The sequence below is a fragment of the Anser anser genome (assembly GCF_964211835.1).
Source record: "Anser anser genome assembly, chromosome: 16".
NCBI lineage: Eukaryota > Metazoa > Chordata > Aves > Anseriformes > Anatidae > Anser > Anser anser.
This window is the reverse complement of record NC_139737.1, coordinates 18,671,627-18,696,813: the sequence shown is the minus strand read 5'-3', so window position 1 is coordinate 18,696,813 and position 25,187 is coordinate 18,671,627. Positions and strand designations below refer to the sequence as shown.

Here is a 25,187-nt window from a genome sequence, read left to right as displayed (position 1 = left end):
TGCCCCCAAAACACACACGGCAGTACCAGAACTGTGTCAACTAGCTTTAACAGCTTCCCCAGCTATTAAGTACAGTAATTTCTGCTTCCTTTTTTTTCTTGGAGGAATATTCTTTTGTTTCCAGCCTCACTTACTTATTATACACACTGTTAATTAGCAACTATTTCTCCATATTCATAGGGTTATGGAGTCCCTATGACTGGAAAAGACTCTGTACCCTTCAAGATAAGAACAGCATAAAGGCAGCAACTCGCAAGACTGCTCTAGCTTAAAGCAAAGCTTTCCTCATTGCTCTCATCTCCTTTGACTTGAGTACTGTCATCCTTCTACCAGAGCTTTAAAACTTCATTACCGTGAATGAAGGAAGACCAGAGCAATCAGAGAGGGTAGCAGAGGGTATAACTTAAGGAGCTGTTACTAGGATTTTTTTGTTGTTCCTGGTGGACTATTTTTCTCCTTGCCAGCAAGGAGGGAAAACCAGCAAGTTGTTTTCTCCAAGATTTTTTTTTTTTAGGTTTAAGAACACGGATTATGTTGTAGCAATTTCTTCGCTGTAAAGCGTCAGCTGAGAAGTCTAACAGTAAGAAGGGCAAGGGAAAACTGAATGCTGATGCAGAGAGTGCCAGCAGACATCATCCTCATTCCACGGGATGTTTGTAGCTATGGCAGTTGAAGTCTACACTTCCATATGCTTAACATACCCTATTTATAAGCCGATTTTAGCTGACCTAGCATGTATCAGTAGTACAGTTAGAGCCAGCAGCCTGCAGGAAAAAGTGGGCACAGGTGTTTCCATAGCAAGGCCTGTGAGTGTCTCCCATACATACTTCCAGTCTAAGCAAGCACATGAAAGGCTTGGCTTGTCGCTTACCTAAGGAACCAGGAAAACAAGGGGAAGCTAGATTTTGCTTGTGTCCTAATGCCCATATAAAAATAAAGACAGATGAAATACCCTTACTACCTTGTTAAATTCCATAAGCCGGAAGAGAACGTGCTGCACACAGGTACAAGTAAAATCCCTTGCTGGCAGGTTTGCAGAAACAAATCTTTTATTTACACAGGCAAGTCTATCTTTAGACCCCATTTACCTCTTTACATTTCTCGAATATTTACATGACTTCATGGTGCTCCAAGAAGAGAGTGATGAACAAAAAGATTACAGAAACTGTCAAAAGCATAGCAAAAAAAACCCAACCTATCATTGTGCTTTAAAACTTATGAGCTAGAATAATGTAGAAGAAATGTAGTTTTAGCACTTTGGTCCTAACGGTCATGCTCTAGAAGACACTTAAATAGCAGAGGGGATTTCAGAAGTGACCGTATCCAGAGGTTGCCAGTGACAATTCATGAGTGAATCGTAGAGTTCTTCGCTTGTCTCCGTGAATTGTCTGTTCATTTCGTCAACATCCAAGTAGAGCTGTGGATCTGAAAATAAAAGCCTGGTAAGTCCAAGTATCAAATCTGAGGCATGCGCACAAAAAAACTTCACGTGAAATGGCTAATAAAATGTATTTTAAGCTAAGTGTAATAAGCTATTAGATCTACTAATTTTAGTGAGGTATTTAGTCCTCTAAAATTTTGAGCCTCACAACTCCAACTTTTGGGAATTTGTATATTAGAAGGCTGGGACTAGAACTGTCTTTCAAGATAAAGACAAAGACAATGTTTAAGATAGTAAAGATAACGTTTACGGATAATCAGCCATGAAACCCTCCCAAGAGTCATTTAATTCACTTCTACGGCAATACACGTTACATAGGATAGTTTCTAAACACTAACACAAAATGCCTCCACGTGAGGAACTTTGCAAACCTTCCAGGACACAAATATGTTTTGTACCGTATTTGTAAGTGCAAGCTGAATCCTCCTTTTGGAATCTGCAACATAAGCTTTTACCTCAGGGTGGAGAACAAAGCTTTTGCATATTACTGAGTTTCTAATATAAAATCTGTTTAGCGGAACCAATACAAAGAACAAAATTCTGTCTTAGACCATTTTCAAATGGGAATGAAGGCACAGGTACAAGAAACCTGCTGCGAAGCATTGACAGTGTCCCGTTTTACTTGATGCGGTCAGTGTATGCTGTATCAGCTTTAAAACCCCAGCTGATTGCAGATCAACCCCACAGAGGTTTGACCTCAGCTGAATTTTCAAGATGTTCTTCATCCAGTAGAGGTTGGCTTGTATTGTTAAAAGGCACAAGGATGGCTAAACTCAAGTGACAATGATAGAACCCTTATTACCGTCAGTAATTAGGTCATCACCGATTGCAGTCATAACTGAAGATTCCTGAAAGACAGAAAAGGCTAAGTTTAATCATAACTCATTTCAGAAAGCATCACAGATTCAAAGTGCTGCAGTCTCAACCCATTCCTTCTTCCTACAACTACAAGGATAGATGGCATTTTATCTATTTATTTTTAGAAGAAAGCCAATATTACAGTACAGGTTGGAAGGGACCTCCGGAGGTCACAACTAATAAATTGACCACTTACATAAGACCACTTACAACAACTGTTTAATTTGCTTTAAGCAAAGCAAATCAGAAGAACAGGAACAGAAGAAGCGTACGCAATTATGCTGTCAAAACCATTCTTTGGTATGCGTGAACAAATAATGGTGTATAAATCACTAATTCTATGGATTTACTATTTAAGCACTTAAATACAAACACCTCTGAATGGAATCTGCTCTTTTAACTTCACACTAAGCAGAAAGCATGTTTTCAACTTCGGATTCTTTTTGCTGATTCACACAAATCTGTACAACGTATTATCTGTGAAATATTTTCTTTACAGCAAGCGTGCACTATCTTTACCTCAAAAACAGCTGGAGCCATTAAAGAATCTCCTAAAGAGCAGTCTCCAACAGCTTGCATGCTGTCATAGGGAGCATAGGAGCTGTAGTTGTAGTCAGCGTGAGCATCTTAACTCCTCTGCGAGTGGTAGTTCTGGTAATCTTGGCAATAATCATTATAGTTGTATGACTGGTACCGCTGCAATTCTGCTTTCAGTCTGAAACATGAGAAGTTGCATACAGTCAGAGAACAGAAACTGTAAACCCAGTTCTGAACTTAAACAATTTGTCAGCTTACATACTTCAAAACTTAAAAGGAAGCTTTCCTAAACAGTCACCTAAGTGACAGCTTAAGTCACAGCTCAAAACCTCATTTCTATAGAAGCAAGCATCCTCACCTTTGCCAATACCAGAAGGAATTGTTCTCATGGATTAACTCCAGAGCCTTGACATGGTTACCTGTACACATCAAGTATTTTTAGCGTTGGCATAAGCAAGCTGCTGCTAAGTCTCTGTGCTTTGCTAAAGATTGATTTAAGACCAGAGACATTTATCAAGCACAGCTGCTTTAAAGATGCAGTCTTAACCCTTCTATCTTTTGTTTGGTTAATTACTAGATCTTATTTCCAGAAAGAAGTGAATGGAGTCAGATTATCCATTTCAAAGAAGCATCTGACACTGCCTGTCAGTTTGCCATGTCTACCTCCACCTGCTCAGTTTTTTTGTTTGTTTAAAGTCCATTAAACATTCAACAGCTGCCAACTATACCGCTCAGGTGAAGTCAGTCTTGCTTAACAACACAATCGCGATTCTCCAGCATGACGCCTTATTATTAGTGGGAGAATTACAAAATACGCTGGTTCTTAAGAAGAAAGGGCCAGCTGATTAGCTTTCACTACTTTCCCTTTCAAGATTTTCTCAGGGGCAGCTTCAGACTAATGACAAGAACCAAGACAAGTGCTATCTGTACTAAAACTGAGGTACACTGCATAAAGAACATTCAGATAACCCAGCTGCATATTCAAAAAAATCCGCTCTTTAGACTTGTCTTCACTGATTCTGTACAGGCAGACCTCCTGTGTTTGCAGTGCCCAGTTTCTCTCACTTGAATTGGGGATGCAGAGAAGTGAGTTCTATGCTTTTGGGGAAGAATACAAGCTGAAGGCATTCTGAAATAGCTTCCAAACTAAGCAAACATGAGGGACAAACTAATCCAATGGCTGGGTATTTCAATGCTAAGAGAGCACGGTACTCAGCCATTCAGAAACGTATTACTGATGTGTATTTTAATACCTACATTTGTTTCAATACTGCAAAGCTACACAAGTTCTAATAAAGAGGTAATCCATTGTCTTGTTACTGTAGTAAACAAACAGAAGATACATCACCTTAGGTCTTCTGCTTCCAACTGCACTCTTCCTACATACAGTTGTGTAGGGAAGGAAAATCTGAAAATACTGTTGACGTTCTTCTGGATAGCCGAAGCAAGAAAACATGTTTGTGGCTTATTCTTGTTTTCAAAATAAAACAATATTAATTTAATCAAAAAATTTTGGCAAAGAAGTTTGGACAGTGCTCTCTTGGAGAAGAGCATTTCCATTCTAAAGCAGAAGGAGGCAACATTTGCAGAATTATGCTAGGTAAACAGAAACAGAAGTGTCATTTTTTACTATTTAACAGAACACACAAGCTAACCTCATGAACATACTGAAATTGTTTATATGAAGTCCTGTTTTGTCAGTATCCTGGATCAAAGTTCATCAAATTTGGTGTCAATTCTTTAACCGTTCAGAGACCTGAATTGCCTTAAATAAGTGATAGAACTGAGCCGGTAGAGTAAGAAACCCTCTCAGGAAGTGCTAAGCTTTAAACTCCCCATTGCCCTAAGCTCATGAAAAGCAAAGAATAGCATTCTAAACCTGTTCTAGTAATAACGCCTTTGGCTTTCTCCCTGCGTTCCCATTTTTCCCCCCACTTCTTTCCTGTCAACCCACTGTAAAACTAGTTATGTGCTTCTCTCAAACTAGAGGGAAAGCTCTAAGAACAAGAACTCCCTAGCATATAAAACCACTTCTTGTCCCTTCTACCTTATGCAGGCCCAAACCTGAAAATATTTTCCAATGCATTCAGCTTTGCTGCTGTTGAGAAACAAGGCTGGTTACAATGGCAGCTAAGCCCAAGTTGCGCTGTCTGGCTAGACTTAACAGTTGGATTCCCCCAGCCATCCTGAAGCAGGTTGATGAATCCAGGGAGTCAAAACATAGGACTTCTGCATTTCTGGTTTTGTAGACTGCATCGTGTGTACAGCCACTAGAGCAAGGGCCACAGACTTTCCAAAGGCAGAGCTACAAGAATCTGATTATTTAGAATAACTGTATCAATGCACAACTCCTTGGTTACCTTTTAGAAATTCCTATGCTCAGCCGGATTCCTTTTCCCCCCAGGCCTGGTGCGTTCTGGCAGTCTTGCAGTGCCCTCATCTGATCACCTTGCTCACCAAATCTGACATAGGCATACCCTCTACTATTTTCAAAAGGGAGAAAACCAATTCTGGTATGCATAACAGTTACAAAGCTAACGAATTCAGTTTCTGTCTTCTACAAAAAACAGAAGATAGCAGCTACTATAGCTTCTATTACTTAAGCAACCTCTCTGGCATGTGCACGTGCACAGAAAAGGCTTTCACCAAATTAAAAAACTTGGGCCAGGAGCAAAAAGCTTATTCCTTGGTAGCATTAAGATGCAACTCACTGAGAGCCAGCAAAACAATACATTTTAAGTGCTCTCTGCGTAAGTAATCAGATTCCATATTTCTGCATATACAGCAGTTAATCAGTTAGCACTAACCCACTCCTTTTGGAGCCACAAACTTTATTGGTCACAAACACCAAGAGCTGGCTGTAATTATCTGAACCAGTATTAACCGGTACCTCTGAACTCTTCAAACAAAAATATCTTTCAGGTGCTCTTAGAAGAACAACATCAATTGCCTGCAACAATTTGATGGCTTTGCTAAACGGAGCACTGAAAAGCACAGTGGTACAGTTTCTTTTGTAGCCTGTTCAGAAATTATAGCCCCGTGCCTACAGCTTCAAATCAGGCCAAGCTTACCAGCCCAACTCTTACAGCTTAAGTTCACTGCACTCGAATGCCTTCAAGACGTGCTTTTAGGAGCCATGGAGAAGAACCCTCTGGTAAGACCACCATTATAAAGTACTGAGTGTTGTTTTACACTTAAAATAGAACTATCTGTTACAGTCATTCATCAGCTTTCCCTAGGCTGCTGCTCTCTCACTACTGAATGTGATCCTGCTCTCAGTTTCCCACTAACTTTTTCCCCCAGCGTTTATGGCCTCTTTTCATCTATGACACTTTTAAGGGACTACACCGTGTTGAAAAATGCTGGTTAACATTTCCTTTTACACAAGGTGCCTCATCGAATTTTCCTGACTAAACCAAACCCCAGAACCTTAACTAGAAGAGGAAGCACACAAACACACATGCCTCCCTGGCCACCATATCTCCCCAAAACATATCTGTTCAGTAACAGACCAACTGTAAGAATACTGCGATTAAAATCAGTATAGCTCTATACACTGCTTTTGTTCGGGATTACTAGCTAATGTCCTTTCCCTTACCCCTTCTGGAATTAATACTGAATTCTGTACTCCAAAACGCGGTTCTTAAGTCATACAAATGACATTTAACAATCAGAATTTTTCCACACAGTGATCCTCAATAAAAACTTCAATCCTCTACTGCAGTCTTTCAACAAATTAAAGGAATACAAAACTGGCTAATAACTGTTCAGTGATTTTTGGACCTTTGTAGCACTAGAGTAACAGCAGTACACTCTGCAGCATAGTTGCAAGTACGTGGGAATAAGATACTCTCTCTCATCTCTTTTTTTCTCTGAAAAGTGTGAGGCCTCTATTTCACCCTACTAAAGATTTTACCACCAACTGTACTGCTAGCATTGAGACACTGCAACTTCTGTGCTTGTATGAGATGCAGGACAGGTTCCTTAAGGTGTCGCAATTTTTTGTCTAAACCTAGTGTTGAGATCAAAAAAGGGATTGCTACTAATTGCGTACGTATCAATAACCAGGACAGAAGACATGCTGCATATAGGAATTAAACTTTTTCTAAAGCTCTAGTACATGAACATATCAAATCCCGCAGATTTTTTCTAGTATGGTTTCAGAGGTCTTACTTGATGGACATAAGCGCACAAGTGAAGACAAAAGATATTCTGTTTACCTGAAGTACATGAAGGTTTGAACTACATTCTAGTCCTGATCTTTCCAGTCAAAACTGTTTAAAAAACAACCCACCAAACAGTAAAACAAACAAGAAAACCCCATGCTTCCTCTCTACATAAAACTTTTCACAATTGTGTTTTCTGCCCACCACCTGGCTTTAAAAAGTATACGAACTTCTTTGAAAGATCATGTTTTTAGTCTGAACTCCAAATGAACAACGTGTAGGGCATGTAAAGAACAAGCACGTCATTAATGAAAGCTTTTCTCTAAAAAGGATAAACTTATTCTTGGGGAAAAGTGTGGAAACAGATGTTATCTAGGCAATATTCCTACAGGAAAAACGAATAATTTTGCCACACCTCAAAGGAAAAAATAATTGTGCTTAACAGGTAAGAAAATAAAAAAAATCAGAGCAAACCAAAAAATAAATCACAGAATATGCATCCTCGTTTTAATCATTAAGGATTACCTTTGAGCTCTGCTTTGGTGCTTGGCTTTGCACTTTCACAGGCTACACACTTCGTGGCCTCTGCTTTGTTTTGAACCAAGCAGGTCTCCCAATCCCAGCTTCCTTCAGGCTTCTTGAATTTGTCTAAATCCAGAAATTCTCCAGAAGAAGCAGAAAATGCAGATGCACTGCTACTGGTCACAGGTGTTGGACCCTCTGTGAGACAAACAAGACAGTTAACCATCCTGTTTGAACATGAACTATAAAATGAGCATTAACTTTTAAATCTGATTTGTCAAATCCCACAGAAATGTTCAAAACTACTCCACAACTCCCCCCCCCGCCCCTGAAAAAAATAAAAGCCACCAAAAACCCACAAAGAAACAAACAAACAAACAAAAAAACCAGAGTGGAACTCAAAGCTTCCAAACAACACACAACTCTGTTCAGCACACAAGCTTCTGCTGCTGTTGACCACAGTGTAACCTCCATAAAGAGGCCTGACAGGTGCCTTTTAAAAAAAAGGTGCCTTTTAAGAGAGAAGCAGAAGATAACGCTTCAAATTCAAAACCGGAAAGACAAGAATGGCTCTTCCCTTCCACAGCACACGCAGAAAACTTTTATCCTAGTATTACTTGCATCGCTCTTCCTCTTGACAAGTGCAACGTAACCGTGCAATTCACTGCACCATGGTCACAGTAAACCCCTCATTTCCAAAATTCCTCCTTGCAATGGCAAGAGCCTCAGACAAAGATGCCGACTGACCGCTCAGAGGTTGGAAGTCCAAGAGAATCAACTCTGTCTGAAATCCATTATCTTACCTCAGGAAATTTCAGTCTTACCGCACAGGATGAATACAAAAGCCCGGTCTAGTCCATCTTAATTTGTTTCTTCCACGATATATTTGCACAGGTGTTTTTCGATGTAATGGCATGTTAAATGACATTTAGAGTCAAAGTTAGAATTAGAATCGTATTTTAAAAACAATACAACCACGCTCAAAATCAATTACGGTCACACACAATGGGAAACAACCCAGTACTGCCCTGAAGAAGTTACCCAGCGGGTCACTCGCTTTCTTGAAGCCTACCACTGACCTTCATAGGCATCTCTCTGCTTTAGCTTAAGACTAGTTAAGACTACACTGTCTTGAAATCTGGCTTCACATCTCCCCTCAATTACATACAAACGGTGAGTAGAGGCATTTTGGACACATTCTGTAATTTTTTTTACTTATTTTTTGAAAGAGAAAAACGCAGTCATTTTTAACTCTTTCTATGGAGTTCTCATTTTCGCCAGTGAAAAATCACTATGTTGTTTTTAAATTAAGTCACCCACTTCAGCCATCTTCCCTCACCAGCTGCAAAGCCGGGGGTATCTGCATTGATCCAGCTCCGTACTAATACATTTCACAATCAGTTCAATTTATGCGACAGGCTGGAACCTGGGCTGAGACCTCTGAAGTGCCTGTAAACCAATCCTGCAGACAGCCGCTAACCCATCAACCGTACCTGGGAATCGTGTTGCTTAAAATATTCGATATATGCAACGTACTTTTATTCTGTACAAGATTCACAGAGGCTAGGATGGAAACAACAGGAAAAAAAGGACCATACCTGGTTTCTCAGACTGACAGGCTACACATTTGTTATCTTCCGTCTTATTTGGTACAAGGCATATTCCACAGTCCCAAGAGCCTTTCGCCTTCTTAAATTTGTCTCCAAAGCCCAGAGTGGCTGTTGTGTCAGTGCTGCTCGAGGAGGATGTCACTGTCACCGAGCTGTCTGTGACCACTGGTCATGTCAGAGCAGGCATTACTCCCGTTCCAGGTTTTGGTGTCTCACATGCTACACATTTTGTAGCTTCCGGTTTGTTTTGGACAAGACATGTATCACAATCCCACGTTCCAGGTACTGTTTTGAATTTGTCTCCAAAGCCCAGCATCCCTGCTGGGGGCGCTGCTGGCTTTGAGGTGTCGCATTGACTTGAACTTACTGTCTGTTTCATACTCTCAACTGTTGACGCTTTAGTAGCTTGACAAGTTACACATTTGTCCTTTATGTCTTTGTTTTGCAGAAAAGGGTCACATGTATCAGATTGCCAGTACGATGCTTGTTTAGAAGTCTCTTTACCTGCAGAAAAAGTTGTTATTGCAGGCCTAGTATAAACCACTGTGCTTGTTGTAGGTTGTGCAGACGTAGAAGAGCGTGTTTTCAACAATCCAAAGTCTAGGAAGCAAGAAAAAAAAGTCTTCCTGTTAGCGCAGCACCTCACTACATGTAACTAAGTGACTTTACTAGAGGGCAAAAATTTCAACCCAGGTGCCAATGGTTACAACTAGACATTCAGACCGAGCGCAACAGGAAGTCCCCAGAAATCTTATCTAAACGGATGAAATTTCATCTGCTGCACTGGGTCACAACAGAACATTTCGTTAAAGCTTCATTTAACTCTTTGTTTCCAAGCAAGCTTTAAATCAACATTTTCACTGGTCGATACAAGTACAAACAGACAGTAGCTGACTGAAATCTGACAGTCCAACGTGGAATGGAAATAATACAATTTGATTAAGACGCGATGCCCAATCGAATCAAATTTCTAAAGCTCCTCCTTCCGTAGCAGATGACTCAAATCTACTCCAGTAACTGTACAGAAGTTTGTACTCGGAGCAGCAATCCATGCGGTATTTTCCCACAGATGCTGAATATTAATTAAATAATAAAAACTCAAGACAATTGAACAACTGTCTAATTTTCTATAATCTTTTTCAAAATGCATCGGACACAGGACAACTCCTTATTTAAAAGGTGGCAATTTTAACAGAAAAGACAAGCTACTAATACAGAAAGACTAAAGGAAATGCATCTTAAACAGCAGCTCAAGTTGCTTGTAAATCTACATTGAACATAGTTGTTTTGTGGTTTGTTTGTTGGTTTTTTTTTAGTCAAAAATGAAGTCTTTGAACAATGTGAAAAACACACTTTATGAAACTGTTGAAAACAATTGCAATTGCTTAAAAACAAAATTCAGAAAAGGGTTTTTAACGTAAAACACTCCACTTCTGTTTGCAGTTTAAATTTTAATCCACAGGAGCCATTGTAAGCTAAGGCCCAAAGATTCGCAGCTTTCGCCATGTATTTGGAACTGAAGCTCTTTCCTATTCTTTCTTCACCTGGGCTGAAGGTGGGACAGGAGTGTTGAGCTTTACAAACATTTCCTTTTCAATTCCACAAATTGTATTTACTTAAAATGAAACACCGATTATCTGGCTAATTCTCTTAGTACCTCATTTACAATTACATCCTAACACGTAAAGGAGATGCAACCCATCTGCTTTTCATCTTGCAGTTTTACTTCCAGCAACAAACACCACTTAGAATAGAAGGGGGCAGATGCACCCTAACAAACGCAGCGCTTAATGTAATGCTCTCCTACATTCATATTTATAGCAGATACTCTATTAACCATAAGTCGTGTGTTGGTTTTTTTTTTAATAAAAAATGCTAGCGTATTTTTTGCAGCATCTTTTTAAAAGGAGTTCATTATCTCTCCAGGATTTTTTAGAACGTCTAAGACGCTTCCTTCCTTTAATACGTGGGCAGTGGTGAAGGGACCACCAGCAAAATCTTTGACCTCCTCTTTCTGTGTGTTGATGTTGGTTGAGGTGGTGGTGTCTTTTGAAACAAAAGAAAACAAAAACAGCTTTCACAATGTGACCTAGTTAGAGCAGATTATACTCACTTTTGTTAGAAACAAGAATTTCCAGCTTTCATGCTTCTCACATAAGAATCTTCACAAATTCTACTTACTTTGCAATGCTTTATGATTACAAGCAAAACAAAAAGCAACAAAACAAAAAAAAAATATAAAAGCAGATCTGTCACTGGAAAAATACTGCAGAAGTCCAACACTGCCTGGAATTGCTAGCATGCGCAGACAGGACAGATTGAAGATTTAATAAAGAAAAAAAGGAAAATCAGCACTTCAGATCTGAAGTGCTAAAGTTTCAGTTACCTAGGGTAAGAAAGGGCGTCACTGGAGTACCACTGGGTCCAGAAAGTTCTGCCGATTTTACAACGGGAACACTAAATGTAAACCCAATCTGCTATGAACAAGAGAGGTTTTTCAGATTCTCAAGCCACAGGAACTCCAATCGAATGCACACACAAAACCAAATCTGAAAGCTGCTCTTCACATTTGTAGCACGCATGCTGAATGACAAATTATAAGCCAGAAGCCTACATACTTTTCTCCATCAAGGCAGATTCTGCTTTAGTGTTCTGCAACAGCCTACTAAATGCCTAAGAAAAAAAGTCAAGCTCCTTTATTATTTTACTTACAGAAGACGTAGGTAGCACTTCTGCCTCAGTAGATTTCACAACTGGAGATGAAAACGCAAACTCAGGACTGCTAACAGTACTTGTTGGTTGTATCTGTATTTTCAAAAGAATTAAAGGTTTATACTTAAGAGCAACAACTACCTGAATTCACTACCCAACAGAAGTCCCGCAGTGACGTCGAAAAACCTGATGTTTGAGTTATTTTGCAGATAAAAGTAATAATAAAACACAGGGAAGTTTCCAAGTGGGTATAGGACAATATCTTCAAAACCAAATTCCAGAAACTGAGAGGAAAAGCTGGAGATGCTACTTAGGTCTAAATGCACGGAAAAGCAAGCCAGGAAGCTGAAGAACGGCAAACTCAGCCCAATGATACTCCAAGAACTTCAGCAAACACCTCAACATGTTAAAGCAGCTGTCTACTTCAAACCGTACAAAAAATATTTCAAGTACTCTGGAACAGATTAATGTTTATTTTATTGCAATAATATGCCAATTATTGCACCCTAGGCTCATTCTATGTGAGGCTTATATGACCACGTTACCTCTAATTTAATAACTTAAATAAAGTTGTGGTTTAACCATTGCAGGCAACTAAGCACCACACAGCCACTCGCTCACTCCCTCCAAATGGAACAGGGAAAAGAACTGGAAATAAAGAAGTAAAGTTGTTAAATTTGAGGTAGCATTAATGACTCATCGCATGTAATGGCTACCTGGAAAGACAAATGCCATAACCCTGTACATACTCCCCACTCCTTCCCCTTCTTTCCCCCAGCATTTATTGCTGAGCACGATGCTAAATGGTGTGGAATATCCCTTCGGTCCTCTGGGCTCCGCTGTCCTGGCTGAGTGCCCTCCCAGCCTCTTGTGCATCCCCGACCTCCTCGCTGGCAGGGCAGCGTGAGAAACAGAAAAGGACTTCTCACTGTGTAAGCACTGCTCAGCAACAGCTAAAACACCAGTGCCTTACCAACACTGTTTTGCTCACAAATCTGCAACGCAGCATCATCTACTACGAAGAAAATTAACTCTACCCCTGCCAAAACCACTATAAATAACGTGGCATAAAGTCCACACCCCCCTTCCCCCGCAGACTTCCACAGCATTTGAAGCAGTTATACAATCACGTTAAATGGGAGTTGGCAGGCTCTAAGACTGAGAGAAGCAGAATCAAAACATTTATGCCTTTTTCCCCAAACTGGCATACAACCCCAATTCATTCAGCTGCGTAGAAACTAATATTTGTTAGTTTCATGAGCACCACAGAAAAAGTCAACTCGCAATAAAGCAGTATACTCATTGTAAACATTATTTATAGCATAAAGATTTACCTTGCCCGCCGCCGTCGCTGCTGCATCTGCCATGCCTGCCGCCTCCGTTGAATTTGCCACGCTTGTCGTTGCCACTGTTGACTTTGCCTTGTCCTTTGTCATCAGCAGGTATGGCATGCCCGCCGCCATTATTGGACATGTCAAGCCTGAGGGCACTGTTGAACATGTTATGCCCGACGTCGCCATTGTATATATCATGTCCTCCACCTCCTCCTCTGATAGATCTGTCAAGTCCTCCACCTCCGATGGATCTGTCATGCCCTCCACCTCTGATGGATCTGTCATGCCCTCCACCTCTGATGGATTTGCCATGCCCGTCGCAGCTGCTGGAGTTGCCGTGCTCATTGCTGCTGTTGAAACAGCGCTCGGTGACGCTGAGACAGCGCTACTACCAACGAAACTAGAATTGAACTGAGGCAGCGATGCAGCACTGATGGGTAGGGGTATGTTCGGTAGCACTGGTTCCTCCACTTCCTAAAGTTGCAAATTTTAATTTTTCTTATACAAGACATACTACTTTCTCACCCCATCCCACCCAATTTATTAACAAAATTAAATAGAACAAAAATCCATACAAATTAAGAGAAAGCAAGTTTCCAGAAGAAATCCCGATCTCCCCACCTCTGTCTACCACGTCATTTTAATTTATGGCAGGCCTGCTTCCACATTATACTCTATTCAACAACTGTACAGCAAGAACACTGAAAGTTAACTCAAAACCTGTGCAGAACAGAGACGCACAGATCACATTTTTTTTCTTTCTTTTCTATACTTTAGTCATCAAAGCTCTGGAGAAGCATCATCCTTTCTAACTACCCTCGCATGGCCTCAATTAAGAGTACACTCTCAAGACAAGTGAGAAAGTGTTCCTCTTGCAAAATTAGGCAGGATAGCTGCCAAAGTTTCTAAAGTCATTACAGCAGTGAACGTGGAAAAAGGTAATGTTTAAAGAAGCAGGTAGGTTCAACAACCAAACTAAACACAAAAAGCACCAAAGAAAGTCAGACTAGCAGCACTGAAGATTGTGTTCTGGTAAATACAGTCTATACCATGTATCAGGATGCAAATATAAAAATCAGAAAACAGCCTCTTAACAACTTCAATTTTCATCCCTGCCACTTACTTTATTCGATTACTAAGATTGGATGAGTTATGTTTTAAATGGCATAGGAAATCTGACCAAAATTTGTACAGTACTATCATGATCTACTTAGAAATGACTAGGAAGGGATGTAAGTTGGTACTACTGATATTCAGTGCATCCTGTAGCTTACATCTGTTTCACAGTTTTGATTTGAAAAGTTTATGGAACTTTTGATATTTGGACCATTATTTTATTTGCGTTACAGGAATAAACAACAGTGTTTACGATTTCTTTATATTGCATCATCCAGAAGTCCCATTTAATGATTTGAAACTTAAATTAACTTAAATACTTAATATTAACTTAATATTAATTAAATACTTAATGTTAACGTAAATACTTAAATTAACTTACAGGCAGCTTATATAACATCCAATAAAAGAAAAAATAATCTGAATATTCATGGTCATAGTTTTATGGAATAGATTTTTCCTATTAAAATGAGAAAAAAACTCTCTCACAATGAGTTTGGTGAGTATCAAAAACTGAGTCATCGTTAGCAGACATGCAGAATGCTCTCTTCTACTACTCTTTTTCACACTCTTGGCCTGTATCTTTCTGTATGACTTAAATATGAAACCAAAAATTAAGCTTTTTTTTTCTTTTTATACTTGGCACTCGTTTCAAGTATCATTCCTGTAGAAAAACTATACACACCTTCACCAAAACTTCTCTTCTTAGGACTCATTCATTCAATTGCTAACGAGAAATGTTATAGTTTGAAGAATCTCCAAGGTAAGAGAATTAAAAATTTCAAAATTACATAAGCAAAGTTCAGGTATTCAAAGACAGGAAATCAATTGGAGCCTGCTCTGAAACCCACAAGAAAACAAAAACAATGCAAAAATAAAGCGGTATTGTTATAATTTACTATGATGCAATAAAACTGACACACTTAGCTAGTTACTTCAGTAAGCTCAGTGACAGCAATTAATTTAAGAGTCACTTACCTGTTCTTGTACAGCTCTTGATAAATAGTGTATTCCTCTTTCCCTTCTCATTTTGCCGCCTCCGCTACTCACTCCTGAAGACAGACCACTGGACGCAGCAGTACTGAATTTGTAGCTGGTCACATTGCTAGCACACGACAGTACAGAAGTTGGGGGAAACAAGAGAAAAAAAAAATTACCAGCCAAATTTTTTTTTCAAGATATTAGAGCTGTTATTAGTCCTAGAATTGAAACCTGCTGATCAGAAAAAAACTAAAGCTGTCTCACAAGTTGCTAAACGCTGGTAAATACTTGATGTTCTAAATAGGAAAAACTTTATTAACAGCAGCAATGAAAAGGACATACATAAGTGCACCGTTCACATGGGAACAATGACTAAGCCAGAAGACCTGAAATAGAAGAGCTGATTTAGATTGTTATTTTCCAGTGCTTCCTTTAAATAGGACTGGTTCTCTGATTCTGCGATGCACGTGTATCTTTTGCAGGGATATAAAAGAACAGCTCACAAAAATACAGAAAGAGTGCACATATGCACACATACACATGGGAAACACTGCCAACAGCTCTGATAGAATAGGGACGCCTTAGACTTGTGTGGCAAGGTAATATGGCCTAAGCTTCAGAAGCAGCTCTGGCTTTCGTGTGGCCATCAGCAGGAACAGCAGAGGTGTTTGGGTATGCCAACATTCCAGAAGTCTTTTCAGACATGAATACAGATCCCTTTTGTAAGGCATACAAAGGCGTTTTTCTGGTACTTAAAAAAGCCTAGCTCAAAACCAGAAAGATATCCTAATCCAAGAGCAAATGGGGAAAAAATAACCCAAACCAGAAGTGGAATAGGGAATAACTCTAACAAAAGTACTATGGCAAGAAAATGAAGTATGCCTGGAAAAACTGTGACCTCAAAGCTTATCTTGCAGCCAATCAGTCAGTCAGTACAAAAGTGCATTAGATCGCACTGGAAGACACCAGGTCAAACTCCCACAATACTGAGGAGGAGAACTGGTCTAAACTTGTCAAATACTTGACAACAGCCTGCTTAGCACTGTAACTGCATAGAGGAAGACAGATCCCTAAGGCAGATGCTCAGACTTTTCTCTAATCCAAACTGTCAATCCATTAGAATTCTGAAAAAAGTCTTACATCAAAATAGATCTTCATTCAGACAACTATCGCTTGCCCCTAACAGCCCATATTCCTCTTTCTGTTAACACCTGTGAGCTTCAAGGGGGCAAAGACAGTTGTCAGCCTTCAAGCAAGTCTAATCTACAATTGGACTCAGGATATAAAATATATATATATATACACACACACGCATAGATATATAGCATTGGTGGGCCAGAGATTTACTGAGTATTCCAACTCAACTGTCCAAAGGGACTCTTGCCAGCAGATCAGTGTGGTGCTCCTGCTCCAGAACATGGCACCCAACAGAGACCAGCATCACAAAAAACACTACCACCACTACCTACTCTACAAACAAAAGGTAGGGCACTGCAATAAACTTTGTGAACGAAATCAAAAGCAGTATGAGTTTGCTGTATCTCCTTCCTAAATGGAGAAGTAGAAAGGAGTTCTAGCAAAGACAATTTAGAACAGTTTGAAAAAAACATAATTACAACCCAGCACCTGATTGCACCTGTACCAGAACCTTAAAGCCAGTCGCTTCCACCCCTAAAAAGGTGGTTGTTGTGAAGTCCAACTTTTAGATGCCAAAACAAAGTGTTGAGTTCTTTCTGCAAGCCAAAGAATGCCCATGGTCACATAAGAATTGCTTGGCAGATGAGCATAGAGTCAACAAAATTCCCTGCTACTGTTCTTTGAAAAGAGCGACCCCCTAAAAACCGAGTGCAAAGTCTCTTAACTCAAGCATTATTACCCAAAACACCATTTGCCCAGAAGGAAAAGCCATCAATATTATCTGGAGGATAACTCATTTGACCTAAACCAAGAAAGCAGTATAACACAAAGCAGTCTCCTCAAGAAGAAATTCAATTAATTCTGCTGGATTTTTTTTATTTTAGAGATGAGTTAGCATTTGGCCTCAAATGATTCTAAAGAACACATGGTCTTCATGTGAACTCAAAACAGACAATTAACTTCATCATGAAAGGAGTATTAAAAAAAAGAATAATAAATCATAAATCTTCCTCCATGTTTTTGCTTAAAAAATAAAGAAAAAAACACATCAATAAACATCCTCCTGAACTGTAACTCACTTCCCCTACTTCACCTTCTAAAGAATACTTCAGAAAGAATCATCCCATTAGGACAGAGCTTTCAAACTGCAAGCAATTAAATAGCTAAAACTAATAGCTTTTCCCCTAGGGAACATTAGGAGGGACAAATTATTTTGTTATAAGTAAACTGAGTTATAAACCATGAAATATCTGTCAAAGCAAAATTTGTAACGCTACAGATTTAGTTAAACTACAAAATGAGCCATATTTCCTGTAGAAGGAAAAAATTAGGCCTCCAATAGCAAAGATCCTTTCTGTGGATACAGCATTATAACGTGCCTCGTTTCCCATCTTCGTATCCTACTCAGAAGATAAACTTGGGATAAAAAGTGGTGTATCAGTACTTTTATTCTTGCTCATCTTCCTTCCTTTCATAAAAACAACAATTTTCTCAAAGTTATATTGATCTTCAAACACAATCCAGACTTTGCAGCTGCCTCAAAATACAAAATTTTCATTGGATTTCCCATTCCTTTTACTGAGAACTGTCACCACCTTTCAGGTGCAGACCGTACTGAAAAAGGAGATGTCTTTCTTCCTTCAAGTAAGTTTTAAATTAATAGATGTCATACCTTTCAGATGGTTCTGCTCGCTGTTCTGCAGGCAAAGTCTTCTCTCTCATCCCCTGCAAGTTAAGTTTAGTTCAAGACTTAGCTGAATATGTTCAGAATACACAAAGTACCAACAACCACTTCATGTGGTTTTTTGTGGTTTTTATTTATTTATATTTAATTTTATAGCACTGAATACACCTCACCTACTTAACGTTGTTCCCTAATTCAGCATTGTGGGTACAGTTCAGTTAAATTTTGGGGCTAAAGTAAGCATCACTGCTTCACTCAGCATTGAGGACAAACTGATAGAACACTAAATCAAATTTGTCAAATCCTCTAACAAAGAAAGTAATTACTTTAAACAAAATGACAAAAATTGTGTGTGTGGGGGAGAGTTTTCATCAAAACTTGTGTTTGCCAACCCCGTAAAAGGGACATACTTTTCTGTTTTCTGTCATTTATCAACAAACAAGAAAAAAAAAACCTCTACCCCCCTAAAAACTAAGCAGTTGCTGCTACATTCATTTTAGAACTTTACCAAATGGAGATTGTGCTGGCTAAACAATACAGAGATTGAAAGAGTTAAAAGCAATAAGCAACCAGTATTACTGTCCACTTTGATTTCCAGCCTAAGAAGCCCATACACTTAACAAGTGGTCATTTGTACACTCAGACTGATACTGGAAACACAGATGTTTTCGCAGAAAGAGATGCCCATTTAATTTTATGGAAAATTTATCAGACTCCATCTACTCCAAAGCAATCAAAACCGATAACTCAGCACATTGTCAGAACTCTCACTTGGAGCACATAGCTCACCTGGAATAGTTTACACAGAACACGAGCATGTTTCATCAGTGACAGCTTTGTGTACATGAGAATATAAAAGGAAAACATTTCTGTCTTTTAATATTCTTTCACTGAGAACAGGATGACTCAATAGCACATCATGACATCGTGAAAACAACCACAAGACACTGAGTGTTCCAAAAACAGAATTAAATCCATAAAAGCTCAATCTATTTCACAATGGTTCCCACTGCCTTAAAGCTCGCCTCAAACATACTATCAGTACTTTTTGCAAAGATAGGATAACAATTGGTTTGAGAAACATTCCAAGACTGGAAAAAAAAAACAGGCACATAAGGACTCAAAAATGTACTCACTTGGAACTTTGTGTCTCCTCTCTGGCAAATTTTGCTGGACTGAGTAGTTGAAGTCGGTGATGGTTCAGAATACCGCGTATAACGCATCGGTTGACGGTTTACTGTTGGTGTCACAAGTCTCTTAACAGGTGGAGGCTGGAATGCATTCTGGGATTCCAGCTTTGAAAGGGAAACAGCAATCAATTTATCCTTATGTCCACCCAAATTAATTCCAATATTTATTGATGAAAACAAATTACAGAACTATAAACCTCCCCCCATCGGTCTTGGCACTCAGTGAATACAATTTGAAAATTCTGAAGACCGTTCAACTTGTAGAGGGAAATCACCAGAAAACCAGTAACGAAATCCATAAAGCTATATATAAGTAGCCAAAGTCTGACTGAATTCCGTTTCAAAATTTGGCAGTTAGCTTCATAGACAAAATAATTCATGCTACCATAATTAAAATAATCCATGTTCCTAGAATATGCTCCTATCTTTTCCTCTGCCCACACTGTGATTTTTTTTTTTTTAGTAGCTTAATTCATTAATTTAACATTTGAAGTGTTAAGCAACTAATTATACAGGCTTCTGGGCTTCACATCCCCTACATTTTCCCCCTTCAAAGTTACACAAACAATAGAACACACTCAAAAAAAACAACTTGTCAATCTTACAATAATCTCATTGATTAAAATATGATCCAATGCTTTACATGTGCATTAGATGCACTTCAAGTAGTGGGTTTGACTTCCCTTTTCAAAGCATTTTCACAGACCAGAGTTAATTTTTAACACAGACCACTGCGTGTTCTGCAAAACTGACTTAACTGAACTGTCAGACAGAAAACAAACCCTAAAGGCTACAAGATTTACCGATGGCTCCGCCTGCGGTCTTAAGGATCAGAAAATACAGTCTTAGGAAGCATGCTATTGTTCAAATCAATACCAACAGGAAATCGTTTACACCGCAGCTTTAATTTCACAGTATCTCCCAGCTCTTAGTAATAGGATTCACACTCTCTCTAAAGTATACAAAAATACATCTTTCTAAAAAATATTACATTCAGTTTGAAACCTTGAATAAGACATGTTTTATGTAAGTTCACAAATCTACTTCGAGTGAACGACGGTTCATTGCTGGTTTTAAAGGTAAAAAAGAAAAATATTAATTCCCCCAGTTAGGCATTCAATACACCAAGAGCTATTCTGCCTGGTACAGTTCCTTGAAATAAGAAAAATACCACATCACTGCTACCCACTGCAGAAGTTTAGCCCGAGTGCACAAGTGTTCCGTCAACCGCATGTTCACTTTAGCAGGAAAACACACGATCGTCTCCTCAGCAAATAATTGCTTCTCATCACGGGCTACCCTTCTCCCGCCACCATTATGAATTCTAGTATTATGAATAGACAATCTATCTCCTTTCACCCACTGACAGCTGCGTGCAACATTCATTTAGTGGCTGACAATTTCAGGCTCTCTGTTGCAAATCTGGCAGATCTTTCTTAATGCCTTATCACAGGTGTATTGCTATAATATAACTGAGAATTCACACCAGATTTGGTTTTAGTTATTTGGATAATATTTATGATATACTTCACTTCTCCATGCCCTTGTAATTTGGCAGATGGTGAAAAGATGGTCCAGGAAATCTGAGATGTTTGTAAACTCTGAAGTGATTGTAAACTTAATTATACATCCATCCAGTCAAGGAATTAGCACAGAAACTTCTTGAGACACTGTCCCTTTTCTCATTAGAACAGAAGATGAAAAGTTTGCACATCTTGTTATTTCCTTCAGTCACCTGATCTTCAAGTGGTCATTTAAGGGTTTTGCAATTTAATAAGCCCAAGAATACCCCTAACTAAAGTCATCAAAAAAAGATGACTAGTTTTCATTTTTTAAAGAAAATGAAAGGAAATCATGCTTTACCACAGCATTATCACCAGTTCTGTGCTACCTCCAAATAGGAATTTAGGAGCGTAAGATTTATAGCGTCGGAAATTAACAATTTTCCTCCTCTTTACTTTGAATGGTGATAAAAAGCAGAAAAATTAGTTTTCTGTGCCCGAATGAACACGGAAGTCTGTACAAAGTCTATATGACCACTCAAGCAGTATTTTTCTATTTGTGATCATTTCTTCAAGAGAAAACTTGCCTCAACAGGAATTTTAATATGCAGCTTCACCCCAAGTTGGGGGACAAGATAAAACGACTTGGTGTGTTCTAGAGCTGTTGCTCTCAACTTACAAAGATAACATAATTCTTAACCTGAGTAATCTTCACAGCCCATCATCTATTGTGGATACATGCCAATATTAACTTGATTTGATGTCTATGTTGTCACTGAGGTTTGAGAAAATTTTTCTAATAGTGATAAAGCATTGAAAAAGTTATCTACCTCAGCTTAAGACATTATTGGTTCTTACCTTTCTTCGTTTGGACTGGAAGTCAGTAATATCCGGTTTATCTATGTCCGGAGGCTGAGGGAAAAAACAAAGCATAAATATTAGAGGGCAATTTTTTTCTCCTGAGAGAGAGGGTTCCCTGCAACAAAAATGTGGGGGTTCATGGTCAACTTACACAACACAGCGGCAAAAGAGATGTCATTCTTTTAGCATCCTGTTGAAAAAACAGCGCAATAAATTAAACCGGCCACAACGTAAGGAAGAATAGTTTTATCTTTATCCTTTGATGGCACATTTACTAAGTTTTATAAACACATGAAGCAAAAACAGATTAAAAGAAGTGCTATTTACCAACAAAGGGCTTGACAGCTTCTCCACTGCCTCCAAGATGCACCACGCTGAGGTACTCAAGGTAGCGTGGGACCGCACAGTTTCTTCTCTAGCTTTCGCTCTCTTTTGTGCCTGAAAAATTAGCATTTTAAGTGTTACAATGGTCAATTCTCAGCTAAGGAGGCATGTTTTTTACGTCCCAAGGCTACACTGATGATACAATCAATATATTCTGATGACAGAGAAACATGCAGTCACTGGGAGTTCAAGCCATAAAGAAGAGAATACGTTCGGAGTTTAATGAAGTTTACCTTGGGCCTCAGTGCATCTTGCACGTGCTTGTTGCACGAGCAATAAAAGAACTCCGTACTTGTAAAAGGTCAAGACGGATGATGCTAGGACTGCTAAGGCCTCCGAAGCAGTAATCAGGGAAACAGAACTCAAGAAAAGGCTTGTGGTACAGAAAGCATTTTCAGTAACAACACAGACCTCAGAGTTTCACGATGGTCTAAGTGTACCATCTTAAAATCAGTGTATACAATCATAACCAGGAACTAGTTTTACTTCTCTCTTGCTTCCTCCCTTCCCCCAAGATTAAAGTTGGCTGCAAATCTTTGTCTTAAAAGATAAAGATCTGATTTAAACTGTAACAGATCTAAACATTACACTGAAAAAGTAAACTGTTTATTTGCACCACCCAACTTCAAATATCAGTCAAAAACTTCCTTTGGTGTGACTTTTTTTCTTCCCAGGTTAAACCCCTCAAATAACCACACTGTGCTTATCACACGATGTGAAGACAGGAAGCAGACCACGCAGCGTGTAAAAACACAAGTGAGACTCACAGAACCACAGAATGGTTAAGGTTGGAAGTGACCTCTAGAGATCGCCTGGTCTACCCCCCCGCTCAAGCAGGGCCACCCCGAGCAGGTTGCCCAGGACCATGTCAAGTCAGCTCTTGAAGACCTCCAAAGAGGGAGACTCCACAGCCTCTCCGGGCAACCTGTGCCAGGGCTCCATCACCCGCACAGTGCAAAAGCATTTCCTGATGCTCAGACAGAGCCTCACGTTTCAGTTTGTGCCTGTTGCCTCTTGACCTGGCACTGGGCACCGCTGAAAACACAATGGCTCTCTATGCTCTTTGCACCATCCATTCAGGTATTTATATACACCAATAAGATCCCCCCAAACCTCCTCTCCTCCATGCTAAACGGGCCCAGCAGTCTCTGCTTCTCCTCAGAGGAGAGGTGCTCCCAGTCCCTTGATCATCTTGGTGGCCCTTCGCTGGACTCTCTAGTACCTTGCTGTCATTCACAGCAAGCAGCAAGAAGCAAGCTACTCTCTCCTTTAAAAGCCTAGTATTTTGGTTCCTCTTTTTACCATAATGCAGTAATATTGTAAAAAACAAAAATAGCCGACCAAAGAGGGTTCCCAGCTTTGCACCACAAGGTTTCAAGGTTTCCCGTAAGTGAGGTACTTGTACTGCCCTTTTTCCGTTGCACAAATGGACTGTCAGAACAGAGCCAGCAAACCCGCGTTTTCATTTTCTTAAAATTCCTTTTGATTTATCGATAAAAGTCACTTTCATTTAAATACATTCCTACCAAACCTGATTTGACTTTCCTTTTCGATTCAGCTCTAGCTAATCAGAGTTGTCAGCAGTTTTTATTTGCTATTTCCAAGAACTCTTGGGGGCAAATAACTCTCTCCAAGAACTATATGAATCGTTCAAAACAGAAAGCATGTTACTGCTTATCTTGGGACTGCATTTAGTCCTGCATGCCTCTGTGTACCAGAAGAACAAAGGATCAGCAAAGTTGATTTTAGATATTTTCAAAGACTGCAGGTTTATACAACATATCCATAGCATGAATGTAGGCATGCTTGGAAAAGAAGATCCACAGATAAATATTAGCCAGGTTTGACTACTGTAGCTTTTGCTACCATAAACACAAGTTTTCAAAGTTATGCTGTCATTGGCTTTTTTGCATCAAGTTATTTTAACGTAATGTAGTCAGAGGCAGACAATGGCACTTAAATGGAATTTTTTGAAAGACCTAACAACAGAGGAAACCCCAACTACCAACAACTAGCCCAAACTGTCATTCTTGTTCTTTCTGACAAGTATTACCTGTGGTAAAAACTGTCATTAAAGAATTTAAACAGAAATCAATCTCGTCTATTTTTGTAGACCAAGAGGGCAGAAGAGCAACTGTTTGGCAAAACTTTTCCCCTTCGGCAGTGCTCCTTTTATTATTTCCATCACTATTTCCCACTACACTACTTTTCTCATACCTGATAAGGTTCCGTCTTTGGCTGCCTTGATCTTACAGCTGCACCACCGGCATAAGCCGTCTTTCCGGGGTATAATGGAGAAAACCCAAGCTGGTTTTGCTTAAAAACAGACGTGCTTCCACGTACCTACGGAAACACAGTATGAGAAGTGGATAGAAAAACAGGTACACATTCAAACTGATTAAAAGAAATACTGTGCAGTACTTACAGGACACAGTCCTCCAAAAACAAATAAACTGAATGCAGGTTTCTTAGAGCTAGCTGCAGAATGCTGCGAGAGGGAATGAGTTCTTTCATCTTGTGTGGGCCAGAGCAGTGACGATGAAGTATTTTTTAAAACTGCAACATCTGCCAAAATGACGTATGCTAGATGTAAATGCCTCTCGTACGTACAGAACTTTAACAATAAAGATCACACTAATTCAAGTTCTTCAATACAGAAAAATAAGCATGACTTCAGCTTCTTTAAATAGATCAACTTCACGTACAGACTGAAAACCAAGTATCACCTACAAACTTGAAAACTGTTCACAGAGCTGCAAGTAGTTTTCACCAATCTTACCAAGTTAATACTGTGCTTCCAATGCAGGTATTTTTTTCCTTCATGCTAAGATAAAAGAGGACCGCATAAACATCAGTGCATTTGTACGGACAAAGCTTTTTTCTGTGTTGGTAAAAGGCTGGAGGCCAGCACAGATCATAATCGCACAGGTTTTAAACCTGAAGATTCCCCAAAGGCTGCTCTAAGAGTTAACGATCTTCTGCCCATGTATGTTTTACGAAGACACACCAGAAAGTTCTAGTGCACTCAGGTTATATTGCTAAAGCCCAGCAACTCTACTCTCAGCTGTACAAAAGTTCTCTGGAAAACCTGCTGAGCACACGTCAGTCCCTGTCTATATGGGGGACTAGAAAAAGCTGCAAACCTGCTGTTC

General features: G+C 39.4%; 2 protein-coding genes across 2 annotated transcripts; both read right to left on the bottom strand.

Annotated features, from left to right (window-relative positions):
• Positions 1-1,227: 1,227 nt before the first annotated feature.
• Positions 1,228-3,092, bottom strand: LOC310882735 (uncharacterized protein C6orf52). The gene is made up of 3 exons (XM_083801872.1): positions 2,819-3,092; positions 2,244-2,289; positions 1,228-1,425 (listed from the first exon to the last, which is right to left on the bottom strand). Exons 1-3 carry the CDS (start codon positions 2,876-2,878, stop codon positions 1,289-1,291), a joined length of 243 nt encoding a protein of 80 aa, XP_083657998.1. The 5' UTR covers positions 2,879-3,092; the 3' UTR covers positions 1,228-1,288.
• A 6,605-nt stretch (positions 3,093-9,697) lies between these two features.
• LOC310882559 (nuclear pore complex protein Nup153-like) lies at positions 9,698-22,262 on the bottom strand. Its single transcript, XM_083801467.1, has 9 exons — positions 21,979-22,262; positions 21,803-21,841; positions 21,649-21,702; positions 19,235-19,393; positions 18,087-18,139; positions 15,275-15,401; positions 13,181-13,654; positions 11,847-11,939; positions 9,698-9,734 (listed from the first exon to the last, which is right to left on the bottom strand). Exons 1-9 carry the CDS (start codon positions 22,102-22,104, stop codon positions 9,720-9,722), a joined length of 1,140 nt encoding a protein of 379 aa, XP_083657593.1. The 5' UTR covers positions 22,105-22,262; the 3' UTR covers positions 9,698-9,719.
• Between the last annotated feature and the right edge of the window lie 2,925 nt (positions 22,263-25,187).